This window comes from Glandiceps talaboti, chromosome 18 (assembly GCF_964340395.1).
Source record: "Glandiceps talaboti chromosome 18, keGlaTala1.1, whole genome shotgun sequence".
NCBI classification, from domain to species: domain Eukaryota; kingdom Metazoa; phylum Hemichordata; class Enteropneusta; family Spengelidae; genus Glandiceps; species Glandiceps talaboti.
In genome coordinates this window covers 8,825,352-8,841,462 of record NC_135566.1, presented here as the reverse complement: position 1 = coordinate 8,841,462, position 16,111 = coordinate 8,825,352, and the positions used below count along the sequence as shown (strand labels likewise).

Sequence of the window (16,111 nt, the reverse complement as noted above, 5' to 3'; positions counted from 1 at the left end):
GGCCTACCGGAAGTAGCTCTTGTGGTGCCAAGAAAACAAAATTATAGTAGACTATTTGTTGAATGATCAAAAAAAATATTATTTATTTGTATGTTTTACTTTTGAATTTGTGAAACACCGCCAAATAAAGCGTTTGTCGACAAATAAAATACAACATCCTAACTTTCGTAGAGGGCGCTGTTTATTTGATTTCGAAATGGCGAATCTTTGCTGAGGGTTCGTGGGAATCTGGCGCGGATACAACATCTTTGCCTTCATAATGACACTCAGGCAAGATGTTTCACCCCTGGCTTATGATGCCATTCAGACAGTTGACGTTTCTAAGATTTGTAAACTGACAGATGCCGAAGTAAGGCCACTATTACCATGCCTTGTTCGTATGTCATTGTGTGCACCCCTCGATGCTAGCGCGGATTGGGTCGATGGCCGAAAACATATTTTACGTATCCTGTCGGGAATGGAGGTTGTGAACTCGATTGTGGCATTACTGTCGGTAGATTTTAACGCATTAGAAGTCGATGCGAGAAAAGAGCAGCACATTAGGTAAGACAATAACTGTGTTGTGTAATTTTGATTATTGTACACACAGTGAACATGTAGTGTAATGTTAATACTATTATATTCACACATATAATGCAGAATACTAGAAAAACTAAATAAATACTGCCAATTACACAAAATTGAAAATGTAAAATTTTAAAAGTGTTTAACATAAATTCTATCTCCAGGTATATTTATCAAAGTTCTTATGAAAACAAGTACGACAACCTAGCTCCGAGCACTGTATAAAATTTACAACATACATTTCTTTGGTCGATTGGAATTTGGAATAATATTCTCAGTTAATTTCTGACATTTTTGTTATTGGAATAGAAGGTATAATTTAAGCATGTAGTAAACACCTTTTTTAATTAAAAAAATATCTACAAAGCTGACATCTTCATCTCTGAATTACAATTAGCATGTTAACTCGGATGGTTAGAGCACTCTGACTAGTGTTTAGGGGACGTGGGTTCAATTCCTACACCTGTCACCATTCTTTCCTCATTTATAACAAATTTAAATTGAAAGATGTTACGATACCCAATTTATTAGTGGAAAATTCAGACAGAAATTATTGGGTATTACTACTGCCATATACCTTTGAGGTTTTTTTTTTTTACAGTTTTTGCTTGAATTTTTTTTTATTTGAAAATTTCAGACAAAAAGCAGGAGAATCAGAAAGTATGTTGTCATCATTACCATGTCCAGCATTAGAGTTTGAAAGAAGTGATCCGGCGCGCAGACTTAGAATAATTATCAGTGAATTACTCTTTATAATGAGTCAGGTAAGAAGTATGCTAATTTATATCTGCCTCACTTTCAGAGATACAGTATTCATCAGCTCGAAAATTGTTTTCAGACTAGGCTTGCTACCACCAGGCTAGCTCAGTGCCATCACCAGGCTGGCATCAACATACCAGGATGTGTTAGTCTGCACTATGTTAAAGAGGAACACCACTCCAGGAAATAAAGACATTTTAGAAACTATGGATTCTGGAGAGTCTTTTCATAATTTTACATCATCTACGATTATTTGCGCAATTTTGGAGAAGTGTCAAGTTGATCTTGTGCCTTTATAAGGCATCTTTGCTATGGGCCATTGCATGATGGGAGTCAGCAGAAATAATATATTGCATGATGGGAATCAGCAGAAATAATATATTCACAATGAATATTCATGACTCCTGAGTGCTTAGTCCCTTCAGTGTAAAACATCTCTCTTGAATATTCATTTAGTTTACGTATAACTGTTCTATGTTATCACCCGGGACCAAGATGATCAAAGATTAGATATTTCCTAAAACAGCGATTGTTAATCTATTTTATTTTAATTTGTTTGCAGATAAAAGACCCGCCTGCTGAATTTGTTCCAAGGAATTGTGAATTGTTTGAAAATGAAGTTTACTTAGAAGAAGTTTCTGATGTTTTATGTATTGCCCAAGCAGGTAAGATATGACACAACATGCTTTGAGAATTGCCTACCAAGCGACAATTTGAAAATAAAATAATGCTAATTCAGTTAGAATGTTGTCAGTATCACTTCTAATAAACATTCAATGAAAGGAAAAGTCCAGTCAGAATTAGTTTTGTCTGTATTCCTCTTGTAATGACTACTGATATCAATGTACATATGATGTAGGTGATAAAATAGCACCTTGGTAATTAACTTAATCAACTTTGAATTCTTGTAAAGAAGTCCTACTTGCACTTGACATGTGTTTGGCCATTTTGGGTATTTCCTGCCAGGGTTTATGGGGGAAATGGTTGTGATCGCATCACATTTATGCAAATCTCTTTGTCTTGACATTCGATTTATTTGAATATTTCGTGTATTTGTGTAGAACTACCTTCGCTACTACCCATGCCAATGACAGCGGAAGCCTTACTTCGAGTGAAGAGTGGTCCCTGGTTGTTGTGTAGACTGATAGCCAATGTACCAGATAGCTTCAATCAAGGTAAAGTATATTGTGTGAAATTTACAAGTTTACGGCTTTTATGTGTGAGAGATTTCTATACTCAGTGTACCCGGTAATACCATTTGAGTACCATTTGGTCATGATCAACACAGTAATGATAACAATATTTGTAATATGTTGCTGTTGGCAACAAGCAAGAAACATTGTGTTTATTCAGAAGATGTTGGTTGAATTATTAGAGTGGCCAGTTTGGAATCTGTTATGGCCTGACCATTGCTATTTATTTCTGAATGGCTAAAGTCCTTGGGCAAGATTTAGGCCACCACTGTGCACCTCAGTACCTGCAGGGATTGTATGCTCCCAGGGAGTTGAGGAAGTTAAAAGGTGCACTATTCTGCATCTGAGTCAGAGGGATAAAATGGAAAGATATAAAAGCTTTGAATGTATCTTTGTCAATCACACCAATGATATGATATGAATACATTCACACAGACATACATGCTATGAGATCAGCACACTCATCAGACATGACACTTGTGCACTTACACAACTACACTCATTATCAGACATGTACACACACACACACACACACACACACACACACACACACACACACACACACACACTCGGACACACACACACACACACACACACACACACACACACACACACACACACACACACACACACACACACACACACACACACACACAGGGACACACACATATATAGAGAGTGAGAGAGATATATATATTTCCATGATTAAAAGCAACTGCAAGGGTTGTCGGGGGGCCGAATGGTTAAATCACTTGCCTCTTACCACTGTGCCTGGGATTCGAACCCATTCAGTTTTTGATTGATAAATTTACCACACTAGTAGTAAGAAGAGAGTCATTCAGTTTGACTCTACCAAACAATGCAGGTTTTCCCTGAGTACTCCGGTTTCCTCCTGCATTAACACTGATCACATGAGGGATGGCCCTCACTGGACTTCTTGGGAGATAAGTGTTTATATACTTAAAGAACTATCCTGTATAAGTAAAGATTACTTATACGTTATCCTCATTATGTACATATTGGTGATAAGTTTAGTACATTTGTTCTGACTACTAATATCTATATTTTGTGTCCTCAGTTTGTAGGACATTGGTATCTAGAGGTGAACATCAGGATGAAGAAAGTATTGGTGGAAGGAGAAGAACTGAAATGCTGAGAAAACTGTGTGCTATGTATCCTAGTAGAGCACTAAGTATCAGAGGTCTGACGGTGAGTACCCCAGGGTCAAAGGTCAGATTTGTGTTGGTCCTCACAGTTCTATCAAAGTTATGTAACAGTAGATTTCAATTAGTACTTTCAATGGAAAGTCATCTCTGTAATTTTTGAACAATATGAAATTGTAGCCTGTTCACTCTGCTGTTGAGATACATTGTTAGCTGGTTGTACCACCTAGCTCTCGTATTCTCCAAAGTACGACCAGCTAATGATGTATCTTGTCAGTACAGTAAACAGACTATATGAATTGCTAAAGGTATTTTACATTCTGCTATACTGTTGGTTGAAATCAACATCAGACGCTATAATCCAAGATGAACACTCAACAGAGACAGGGGCATCAAACTACCTAACAACTGCAATTCGCTGATCATACATACTGCCACCTAGTGGTCAGCTGTAACCATGGAATATGTCATTCTGATGAGGATCGTTGACCAATACAGATCGGAAGCGCAATTCTAAAAAGTTCAACTGCTTGTACATGATAACCTATAGTCATTTGATCTGAATATTTTTGGTCAAAATTGAATTTATTCATACTCCACTGATATTCTGACCCATTTTATCTCTGTTTTTTTTTTGGTTTCAGGTTGAAAATTGTCGACTTCCAGGACTTGCAATAGCGTTGTCTTTAGACCATAGTAAAACTGGCCATGAAGACAACAATATCAGTGATTTAGTTGGATTTATTAGTGGATTATTGTTAGGAAGTAATGCTACTGTCAGAGGTTGGCTGGCACAGTTTGTCAGAAACGGTCAAAAGGTGAGAACACAAACTCCATGGTAAAATCATTCCTCCAGTGAATTGTAATTTTAAAGTAACACAAGTAATCAAAATATACATGGTGATTTTTCCACATCTAGGGAAGTGACAGACACATGCACAGACTAGATTTGATGTAGTACGTAATTATTTGTATTTGCACAGTTCATTTACAAATCTCTTCCATATGTAAAATCATAGACAGTGGAGAAGAAACAAAATGTCTATGGTAAAATTACTAACTTTTTACACACACAAAGAGGAGAAAAAGAAAAAAAAAACTCTTTACACATTGTTTAAGATTGTTTTTGAAATTATTGAGTTTGTTGTTTCACTTTTTTTTTTCAAATCAGAAAAAACATAGTAAAGTTGTTTTATTGATTAAAAATCCCAAATAAATATCCATCCATATTACAGTACAACTTGAAATTATTGGTTTTTCACTTCCACAGAGGAAAAGAGACCCACAAGGTTCTCTACTGCATGCACTAAGAGAACATTTACTACAGGAACTGAGATCTATTATATCTGAAGACCACTTTGTGATAGAAGAAAGACATGTCGTACAGGCCAGTGCTTTGATTAGGTTGTACTGTGCTCTCAGAGGCATTGCCACTATGAAGTAAGTACTTTGTAAAGGTTTTACTTCTAGGTTTAGATTTAAAAATATGTTGCGTTAACTCAAGTCTGCAATTTCTGAGATATAAAAACTAATATTGTGATTAGTGTTTGCAAGAATTTGTACCATAGTGGTTCAAAATTCATGAAAAAATATCAATTTTTCAACAACAAAAAAGTAGATATTGGGAAAATGTCAGTATTGAAAAAAAAGTGTAATAAGAGTGGCAGACTACATAATGTGGTTTTAGAAAGAATAGCACACATAAATATTGTCAGTTTTCTTACAAACTACCAAAAAGCTTTTGGCAAAATTCATGAAGTCTAATCCTACTAATTTCACAAAAACCAATACATTTCAAGTATTGTGCGCTGTTATGTTTAATGACCTTGCACCCTTCCAAACTCAATATTTCAGGTTCAGTGAAGAAGAATCAGAACAGCTCTTATGTTTAGTGACCTCACACCCTCCTCCCACACCAGGTGGTATCAGATTTGTATCTCTTGGTTTGTGTATGCTGTTGGCATGTCCATCAATCATGAGGTGAGTTGTCCTGTTAATGTCTTGAACGTGTGAAAAGAGAGTTTTAAGTTTCGTTGTCATGCCAACATTTTATATAATGCAACTCTACTTTTGATTTAATGTTTTTTACTCAGATTTTGTGAAAATTATACCTGTGTGCCATATTAATCATGGGCAAATCAAGACACAAGCTTTTGAATATGTCATTCTGGTTATCAGAAAGACAAAAGATTTACAGTTTGGCCACTAGGTGTGCTGTTCGGAAGCTAATCTTTTATGAGAAATGAGAGGCTGGAATCATTCATTGTCATATTGCACTTTGAGAACAGATATTTGCCAGCAAGGCACAGCAAAGGTTAATAATAGTCTTGTTCAGTAAAAAATATTTCTACTTTTGCCTGTTCTTACCCATTTTGTTGACTGTTTCTTACACTGCCGGCAATCAGAAGAACATTTTAATCCTTTCCCCAGTCTTGGCCACCCTCTCGAAAACGGCTACAAAATAGAGAGTGGTGATATAATCACATTAGCATACATGTATGAAGTATACGTTATAGCTACCAATTATTTCTAATTTTTCACTCATTTATTAATGTTATTACAGCACTCCTGATCAAGAGAAAGTAGCCATTAGTTGGATGAACTGGTTAGTCAAGGAAGGCTCCTACTTTGAAAGGTAAAATCTTAAATTTATTTTCTTACTTGAAATACTCAAATCTAAGATGAGTTGTCTTGTCGTATGATTCACTGGGGACTGTCTTGTCTGTGATTCATACATGTAAAGCATTAAAAACTACAGCAATGACTGAAGTTTAATTTACTGTTAAGTTAAATTAACTGTTGCCATACTATAACAAATGGTTTTGTGTAGGAATATACACAGTTTTCAATGCTGAAATATTTGTTTTGGTGAAGCAAGGGCATTTATGCAGATGGTTAGAATAGGGTATGCATTCTTCATGACCCAGAGGTTAACCTTGTACGTGCCTCAGAAATAAAAGTCATTTCATCGTTTCAAAAGATCGGGAACAAACTTTCATATGGTAAAGTCAAGAACTCTGATTTTCAGTGAAATTGCTTCTCAGAGTGCATTCTGCTTTGAAAGGTTAGATAAATGAATTAATTTCTTTACACTTTTGTTTGATTTCAGTGCTAGTGGTGTGAGTGCATCTTTTGGGGAAATGTTGTTATTAATGGCAATTCATTTCCATGCAAATCAGATGCAACCAATTGTTGACTTAGTGTGTTCTACACTTGGAATGAAGGTAAGTGTTCCTTGAATTTGGTCAATTGATACCCAAGCTTTTCTTTGTGTATATTATTCTTAGATCTGTTGAAATGACGATAATCTGTAATCACGATGAAAGCTTGTTACACTGTTTAGAAATGTTTAGAGATGAGTGTTGTTTTGACTATCCATTTTTTTTTTGTGGATTAAAAGTAAATGTTAATTGGAATTGTTCCAAAGTATAAATCTACCATTTTAAGTATGAGTCCATTACACACAAATATATTATCCATTACACTGTCGTGTCCATGTATAACTTAACTGCATACTACATATATGCATATAATTGTGCAAACATGTAACTACCTGTAAGCTTATTGCTTTCCTGTTAATTAAAAAAGAGAGTAAATATTACAAAGTTGATTTTAGAGTATGTTGAGAGATGTAAAGGAAATGACTAGTCAGACATATTTCTGCCTGTAGTACATTTGTATTGATTATTGCTATCAACTAAAACATGATTTCGGGTGATAAAACAGCACCTTGTAACTTATTCAACTTTGAGATCTTTTAAAAGAACCCAAGTGCCCTTGACGTGTGTTCAGTCATGCAAAGGGAAATGACCGAGAGTAGATAAAAAAAAATGTGATGATATCATGAATTACCCTAATCTCTTTTTCTTCACAGCCATTTTTAACAAATGCTCAATATACACTGTTTGCAGTGTCTCTATTGTTGATTTGATACCAATCCTATTTAATTCCATTCTCATGTCTGCTTCTAATCGAAGAGATCTCCTGTTTACATTTATTCCACAGATTGCTGTAAGACCTAATTCACTGGCAAGAATGAGATTAACTTTCACACAGGAGATTTTCACAGAACAGGTAAGATCAGCAATTCTGGGAGAGTGTCAATTTTGCTTTCCCTGGTATCTCTTGGAATGGACAAATAGAGATAGCTATATGTGCAGATGTAGAGGAGAAATTCACTTTGTGTAAAGCTTTGAATGTCAACACAGTACAGGTGTATATTCATTGGACGGTGATAACAGCAATGGGGAATCGTGTGTGGATTTTGTCAACCAAGACCGTTTTGGAAACTGATGTCAATTTATACTGCAGCTTTATTACATATAGTGGATATACCGTGCTAGCTTCTATTACTGCAATATATCCTAGCTGAAATGTAACCCTTCTATTTTGGGGTTGTAGCAGCCTGTGACCTTTGACCTTCTTTTGTAGGTTGTAACTTCTCATCTCCAATCTGATCATTGACCCTTGTTTTATAGGTTGTAACAGCCCATGCAGTGACAGTTCTTGTAACATCCAATCTGAATTCTACCATCACTGGGTTTCTACCAGTACATTGCATTTATCAGTTGTTGAAGAGTAGAGCTTTCTCCAAACACAAAGTACCAATTAAGGTAGAGTAAAATCTTGTCATCCATCTTGAATTATCCCAGTACGCATGCCATTTCAGTTTTAGAAAGTTTATTCAAGTGGATGGACTTGTGTGTGTGTGTGTGTGTGTGTGTGTGTGTGTGTGTGTGTGTGTGTGTGTGTGTGTGTGTGTGTGTGTGTGTGTGTGTTTATCAATTCTCGGTACATGCAATAGCATTTTACCTCATGCTAGAGGGTCAAAATAGAACAAAAAGGTTGAATTATTCTCACGCGCACCTATAGTAATGCTAGTAATGCGTGTGAATTGCATGGAGTGAAAGTTATGGTGTCGAGCAAGAAATCAAATGTTCTTTATTTTTATGATGCACCTAGGCAGTAATATACTATTTCAGGTACCGAGAATTAGCCTCTCTATGACATTGAAAATCTTTACTGTTACTAAATTGATGGAAACTGAATTTTTGCAGCCAATTTGATATTTTCCATGGCATTATTACCCTGTAGGATTGGATCTACAAACAAGTGTGTAACAGCACCACACCCCTTCATCCACTGCTGCCACCCCTGATTGAAGCATATGTACATTCTATAATCCAACCCACTCATAGTGGTGGTGAACAAGCCAGGAACAGACCACTCACTGACAGGGAGATCTTTTCAGTGTTTGAAGAGACGAGGATCAGAACTGGCAAGTCAGTGAGTGACAGTATGGTGGAGGTAGATGGTGAAGAAACCAGGAAATCCAGTCTAACTGCCCAACTATTGGTTTTATACTATATACTACTGTATGAAGATTGTCTACTCAATAATATGAAAATTGTTTGTAAGTTTATAACTATTATATGTTTGATATTTTTGAATGTAGTAAAATGTTTTTTGGTACGTCACTGCCTGGCAACAGTGCTCTCCTCTCCAACCCACAGTTTTGGTATGCCTGACACCTATATATTAATATATTTTATTGTTGTTTTCTCACTTCCAGCAAATTCAAGCGTTAAATTGAAGCCCTACCCAGCCAGCCTCCTAGCTCAGATCCCCATCAAACACCTCATCCAACAATGTCAACAACAGCAATATCACTATGCTGGGTTGTATCCATGCCTACTGCGTCTCCTAGCAACACACTATCCTCATCTTTGCCAAGTGGAAGATTTACTTGGAGAAGAAGTCATAGGCTGGTCTGACATAGTACATCATGTTGTCTATCCATCAAACAAGTTACCATGTACTCCTAAAGAACTTGAAAAAGGTAAGCCTTAAGGTAGTTGCAGCCAAGTTTGTGATGTCTCCCTATGTTCTTTTTCATTATTGGTGTGAAAGACATACGTTAATCTAACATCAGTTTACCTATTTCTTTAGATGTTAAACCCCAATGTCTAAATCCTGTGGTATTGGACAAGTTTTACTTTATCAATAGCACCATAAAGATTTAGTAAATAGGATCATTATTTTGTGAGATACCATTGTCTTAGCAGATAGTTACACTGTAAATGATTTGGTTACAATCTGTCAATATAATGGAATGTCACACAAAGAAATTGTAGCAATGTTAGTGTGAGTTTTGTCGAGTCCTACACTATGGTGAAATGACAGGCCAGATTGTGAAATGTATCAATGTTAGTAAGACTTGTTTATCTGACCATAAAATGTAGCAAGGTAAGATTTGTGTTGACACCATGAAATATAACAATGTTAATATGATTTTTGTTGAGCTTGGAATGAAATGTAGCTATGCAGGTGACACGGTTTTGTACTTCTGTATATCAAGGCATCATCATAACCATGTCCTTCATCTCTTCCAGTAATAGACAGAGTGAGCACAATGCCTTCAGAGAGCCTGATAATCCTAAACCAGTTAGCACATATCCAGGCCAATCAACTGATGGAGTTTGCCAGCGTCATTGTCACCAGTTTAACAAAACTACTAGATACTGATGTACCAAGGAAAGTGCAATCAGCTATGGTCATCCTATGGAATATACTCAATACCATTATGCCAAGAAGGTAACGTTGTACCATGAATCCACATCTAGTCAGCTTGATACCAGACAGTAAAAATGTCTATTATAAGCAGAGTTGTTAGTTCTATACATGATAAATACTTGTATAATGGCTGAAAACTTGATTGACTATTTGCTAGAATGTTATGCTGGAAGGATGCATCAACTGACATGAAATCATTTAAAATATGTATACCACACATCTGATAAGTTTAAAAGCTCAAGATTCAGTCCCAAGTTTTTGCATTAGTGCTATCTTATCATTGGAGACATGTGGATTATATATGGTTAATAGTTCAGAGCATCTTCATCACTCGGTGATCTGCGTGACTAAAACCAACAAAGTGCGCACACCACCCTGGAGGATTTTTGCTCAATTGTGCGACAGTCTCCAGTATCCACACAGATACAGACACAGATAGAGACACAGATACCACCTTTTCTCTAGCTCTGTCAAATAAATTGTTCTTCTCACCATGAATGTCATCCTAATCTGACATGGGCCTTTAACTCTACTGGAAAACATCTAGGAACATATGACATATTGCAGAGATCTAGGAACATACGACATACATGTATTGCAGAGTATGTTAATACACAGTTTGACATAATGAAGTTCTTGTTACCTCTGACTAACTCTGACTAACTCTGACTAACTCGTGTTACACATGACAGGTTTCCCAAGCTCAAATTCTTATGTATTGATATGGATGGATGCTGTAAATCCCAAACTTTTGCTTGGTACATATTTTAGTCAACAAACAGCAGCGAGAGTGCAGTTAACTGATAAGTTAGATGCAAAATGCTGACATAGTGATTGTAGGATACCACAGACAAGAATTCTTGTCTGTGAGAATACTAACTATTAAAAGTGAATGTCATTATCAATCTACTGGGTTGATAATTTCTGCTCTGAGTTTGTAACTGCAGTCAAACCTCATTAGTACTAATAGCTTGGGACCAGGGAATTCAGTTCTTTATATCCGTATTTCACATATTGTGAATATTGTTATATCTTTGTAGGTTACATGTGCTGACAGTAAATGCATTGTCAGTGAATAGATTTCATACCAGTCTTCATAGTCAACAGGACATCACTATAGATCCATTGATTGTATTGAGGTGTGATCCTAGAGTTTACAGGTAAGGGTAATCACAAACCTTTCTGATATTTACATGATGTCGTGTAATTCATACAACAACAACCACTATCAGTTGAAATTTCTCTACATCGAATTTGCATTTTATTTTCATATTCCAGGTGTTCTCACAGAATTTGCATATTCAATTTTTACTAGGTATGTCATGATCTTATTAGATATGTCTCACAAAATATGCATATTGCTTACTACAGATGTCCTCAGTTTAGATATTTGTCTCACAAAATTTGCATATTACTTTCTTACTACAGGTGTCCTCATTTTAGATATTTGTCTCACAAAATTTGCATGTTACTTTCCTATTCCAGGTGTCCTCCCATCTTAGATATCATCTTAAAGATTTTGACATCCTACCTAGCCGCTTCAAGAGCCTATCTTACAACGCATCTACAGTCAACACCAAACTACAAGAAATCTGAGAGTATTGCAAACACTCCCATGATGACAGACGTCGATAGAGAGGAATTGAAGAATGCCTTGATTTCAGCTCAAGAAAGTGCTGCGATTCAGATACTGTTAGAACTATGTCTACCATTTGAACAAGATAATGTATGTATATAAGTATTATTTCAACATTTGATTCACAAATTTCTACAATAGCTCAGAAACTGTCATACATATTATTAAAGTTTTATAATTATATTGGTAAATCGGAGCACAGTGTTAGTGAGAAATAATACAAGCACAACTGCTGTAGACCTGCTACCACAGCAAATACATTGGCAGTAATACCAACACATCTGAGAAAAGGGATGTCAAATCTGTATTAGTGATAGAGAGTCCAGCAGTCAGACAAGGAGGCCATCTTTATTAAGAGCTGCCCAAATAATTACCTGACTGGAGATGAGGGATTGTACTTTCTCCCTAAGATCGATGGGAGCATTCTCCATGATTATATCACCTTGTGATCATAAACAGTGCCACCTACGATAGTGAACAAGATTGACAGTTTGCTGTCAAAATTCTCAAATTATGCTGTGTGTATTGGTTAAAATTTTAGTAGTCTTATCTCATTTACATTCTGAACATGTATCATCCGTAACACATCCTTCTGAATTTGCATAATTGTACATATAACTGAACAATGTTTAATTTGTAAGCATTTACTCCTTGTGAAATGCTACTAGAAATTGTAAGTCTTAGACTGGTTTGCAAAGAAATTCCTATACAGCCTTTGAGTTGTTCCAAGACATTTCACACACACTGTATTTAAACTCATTATAACTGCCAGTTTGAATCCAACAAATGATGATTTGATTGTTTTCTAGGTGGTTGAAGGTAGTTCTAGTGTTATACGTGAAGTTCAATGTCAAGTGTGCTCACTGCTACATCAGATGTTTATAGCTGACCCTAACATTGCCAAGTTAATCCATTTCCAAGTGAGTAGAAATACTTTGACACACACACACACACACACACACATACACACACACATACATACACACATGCACATACATTGTATACACACACACACACACACACACACATATTACAATTCAGCAATCACTCAGTATGGGTCAAAACATACCTATTGATCAGAAATACTGGTATATTGAATCAAAAGAACTGCTAATATAAGTATACTTTGTAAGTTTATAGGGTAAAAGTGAATAGAATTTTGAAATGTCATTACAACATTCATGAAATTACAAGACTAGTATAACTCACAACATAGATTCTTTTGGCAGTGTGTCTGAATAGAAGTTTTATTTGGGTGTTTTGTTGAGTACATTTCTAAAACAATATATTCTGTATTTTACTTGTACAGAGTTACAACAGTGACTTGTTACCTGTCACAGTGGCTGGTATACCATCAATGCATATCTGTTTAGACTTTATCCCAGAATTACTCAGTCAGCCACAGATGGAAAAACAGGTACAGTTCTATCATAATATTCTTAAACCCCAATGATTGAATCCCATGGTTTTAGATTACTACAATCTTACAAGGCAGTCTTGGGATAATTAAAGGCCAGAGATTCAATCCCAGGTTCTTGCATTAGTGTTATCTTATCAGTGGAGCTGTAGGATTATTTTTTTGTTCAGGACAATTTTTTTCTATAACTCTGCCAGGCTACTGTTTTTCATACCTAAATTTTGACTTTACATGGAATGAGATATTGGTTTTGAATAAGCATTTTGCAAAGTTACAAAAAAAATTCTTCAGATTCTCTGAACACTGTGTGAGTCGTTAAATACCCAGTATACATGCTGATGTCTAGTCTGTCACTAAAAAGTATACTAATATATAAATGTGATTTCAGTCATGAATTGTGTAGCAGTGGTGTCAGAAATTGAAAAGATGTGATGAGATTCACAAACAAGATATCAAATAATTGGTTTCATGACATTCATGTTTTTTTTTCTTATTTATTGTACATTTTACACTTACCAGGAAATGTTACTTTAATTTCAGATATTTGCAATCCAGTTAGTATCCTATTTATGTTTACAATTTGCACTGCCTAAATCACTGAGTGTGGCTAGACTCTCTGTCAATGTGATGTCAACACTTCTTACAGGTAAGACAGTGTAATGTGTATCATCATATACCTGGACTAATATCAATCATTATGATGATGTTTTATGAATATCATTATGTTTAATGTCCAATAGCATCTGTAGCTTTAGTCTATCTGCTAGACCCCTTGGCCTACTCCTCTTACTGTAAAGGTGACCAAACATTGCCACTGAGGGCGCTAGCCTGGAGCTGCACCCAGACAGAGTGACTCATTATCTTCAGAGCTTTATTCAACAACCCCACAAAGCCCAAATCCAAGGTCTTACTACAAGACTACTGTAGCTCAAGGATGGTTCAAATCTTACACAAGGATATTAGCCAAACAGAAACAAAATATTTATAGATGTAATATGCATTCATAAAATCACTTACACGTACATTGAATGTCTTGTTACAGTACTACCAAGTGATAAGCGAAGTCAGTTCTTCTTACCAACGCTACCGGCTTTAGTCAGGATATGCCGTGCTTTCCCACCGCTGTATGATGATATTACATCCATGCTACAACAGATTGGTAGAATCTGTAATTCACATTTATCGGTGGTCACCAATATACCACAAGTCATGGGTAAGTGGCTACAGACATGCATCTTTCAATAGTCACAGACATCAAGTCATGGGCAAGTTCTAGACTTTGTCAAAGAATACAAGAAAATGATGTTACCATTTCTGAGTAGGAAGTGTCAAAGTGTGATGAGATGATAGAATCCGTCCGTCCGTCCGTCCAGCCAGCAATCCATCCATCCATGCAATCCATCCATGCATGCATGCATACATACATACATACATACATACATACATACATACATACATACATACATACATACATACATACATACATACATACATACATACATACATACATACATACATAGTATTACATACATTCATTCATTCATACACACACACACACACACACACACAAAACCAGCCAACCAACCAAAACTGGGATTTGGCTATATGGGTGTGAAGCCCATAAGTCTAGTATACATAGGTAAACTAGAAACATGACTGTGTTTAAAGTGAGGATTCATTGACAGAGAATCGTTATGAAAACCTTCAGTGAAGAAAACGTTTTAATTTTAATTTTCAGGTATTAATGGGGATCTTGGTGTTGCATTTGACAAAGAGAACACAAAGTTACAAGTTAGACACTTGTCAACATTGGACAGTGTCACGTTGATCAAAGCTAAGAACAGAGACATAGCAATGTCTGAAGAAGTACAGAGGACCTTCAAGGATATTGTCAGTTTATCAATGACAAGTACCAAAGCATTCTAGACTATGGTCTGAGTCTCTATCAGTGCACTATCTGTGATTGAGTCACTGACGTGAAGTATGAGGTGTGGCCAGGCCAGGTTTGAAAGGGCGCCCTCCAGAGTCTGTTGTTGATATTGCATGTGTGGTACTCAATGCGTACCAAGTGCCTGTGACGTGGACAGTTCAGATTGAAGAGTGTGCTCTCTGGTGGCTGTAAATAACCATTATTTGACCCATGAAGTTAAGATCGCTGATAACCATGGACGTATGGTTATTACATACAAGTACTAGTTTGTCTGAGCATCAATCTGATTTTACTTTGATGTAGAGTATGGTTTTTTTATAATGCAACACAGGAAACTGATCTGGTAATGTTGCAGAATTCCCATTTTAAACAACCACACAACTGGGAATCTTTCTCTTTGAATAGACTTCTTTCCTGAAGTATTTCACTGACCTAGATCAAGTTCTGATTGGCAAATGGACTGCTTACACCTGTTTAACATCCAATCACAGACTTTTATTGCTAGAAGTCTGACATGAAGCATCTGTGTCAAGATCATGTCGTATAGATAATATATTTTAATATGTTTCCATATATGGAAATGAGTACAATAAAGTGTTTTCAAAGAAGGAGTTTATCTATTAGAGGACTTTCATCTGCCAAAAGGTCATGATGTTAGATGTTTGTCTCATCTATGGATGAAATCATGAATAAGAAAAAAAAAATACCAACATCACTTTGATATATGGATGTAAATATTACAAGTGACTTTATTCACTACTTTTTGTATAATAAAACATTTCCTTAAATAAAAATGAATCATTTAGACATTGTTGTTGTATTTTTTAAGTTTCTGCAAAAGTATTGATGTACACTTTTGTGAAAAGGTCTGGACTT

The 16,111-nt window shown here is 35.9% G+C and overlaps 1 protein-coding gene across 1 annotated transcript; it reads left to right on the top strand.

The window, feature by feature from the left end:
* Positions 1–205: 205 nt before the first annotated feature.
* Positions 206–15,933, top strand: LOC144449564 (integrator complex subunit 2-like). The gene is made up of 22 exons (XM_078140117.1): positions 206–543; positions 1,202–1,328; positions 1,886–1,988; positions 2,385–2,498; positions 3,595–3,725; positions 4,324–4,497; positions 4,950–5,119; positions 5,534–5,659; positions 6,243–6,314; positions 6,789–6,903; positions 7,685–7,753; positions 8,158–8,292; positions 8,774–9,092; positions 9,252–9,518; positions 10,072–10,273; positions 11,293–11,412; positions 11,738–11,978; positions 12,698–12,808; positions 13,198–13,305; positions 13,846–13,951; positions 14,348–14,518; positions 15,044–15,933. Exons 1-22 carry the CDS (start codon positions 260–262, stop codon positions 15,229–15,231), a joined length of 3,453 nt encoding a protein of 1,150 aa, XP_077996243.1. The 5' UTR covers positions 206–259; the 3' UTR covers positions 15,232–15,933.
* Positions 15,934–16,111: the final 178 nt, after the last annotated feature.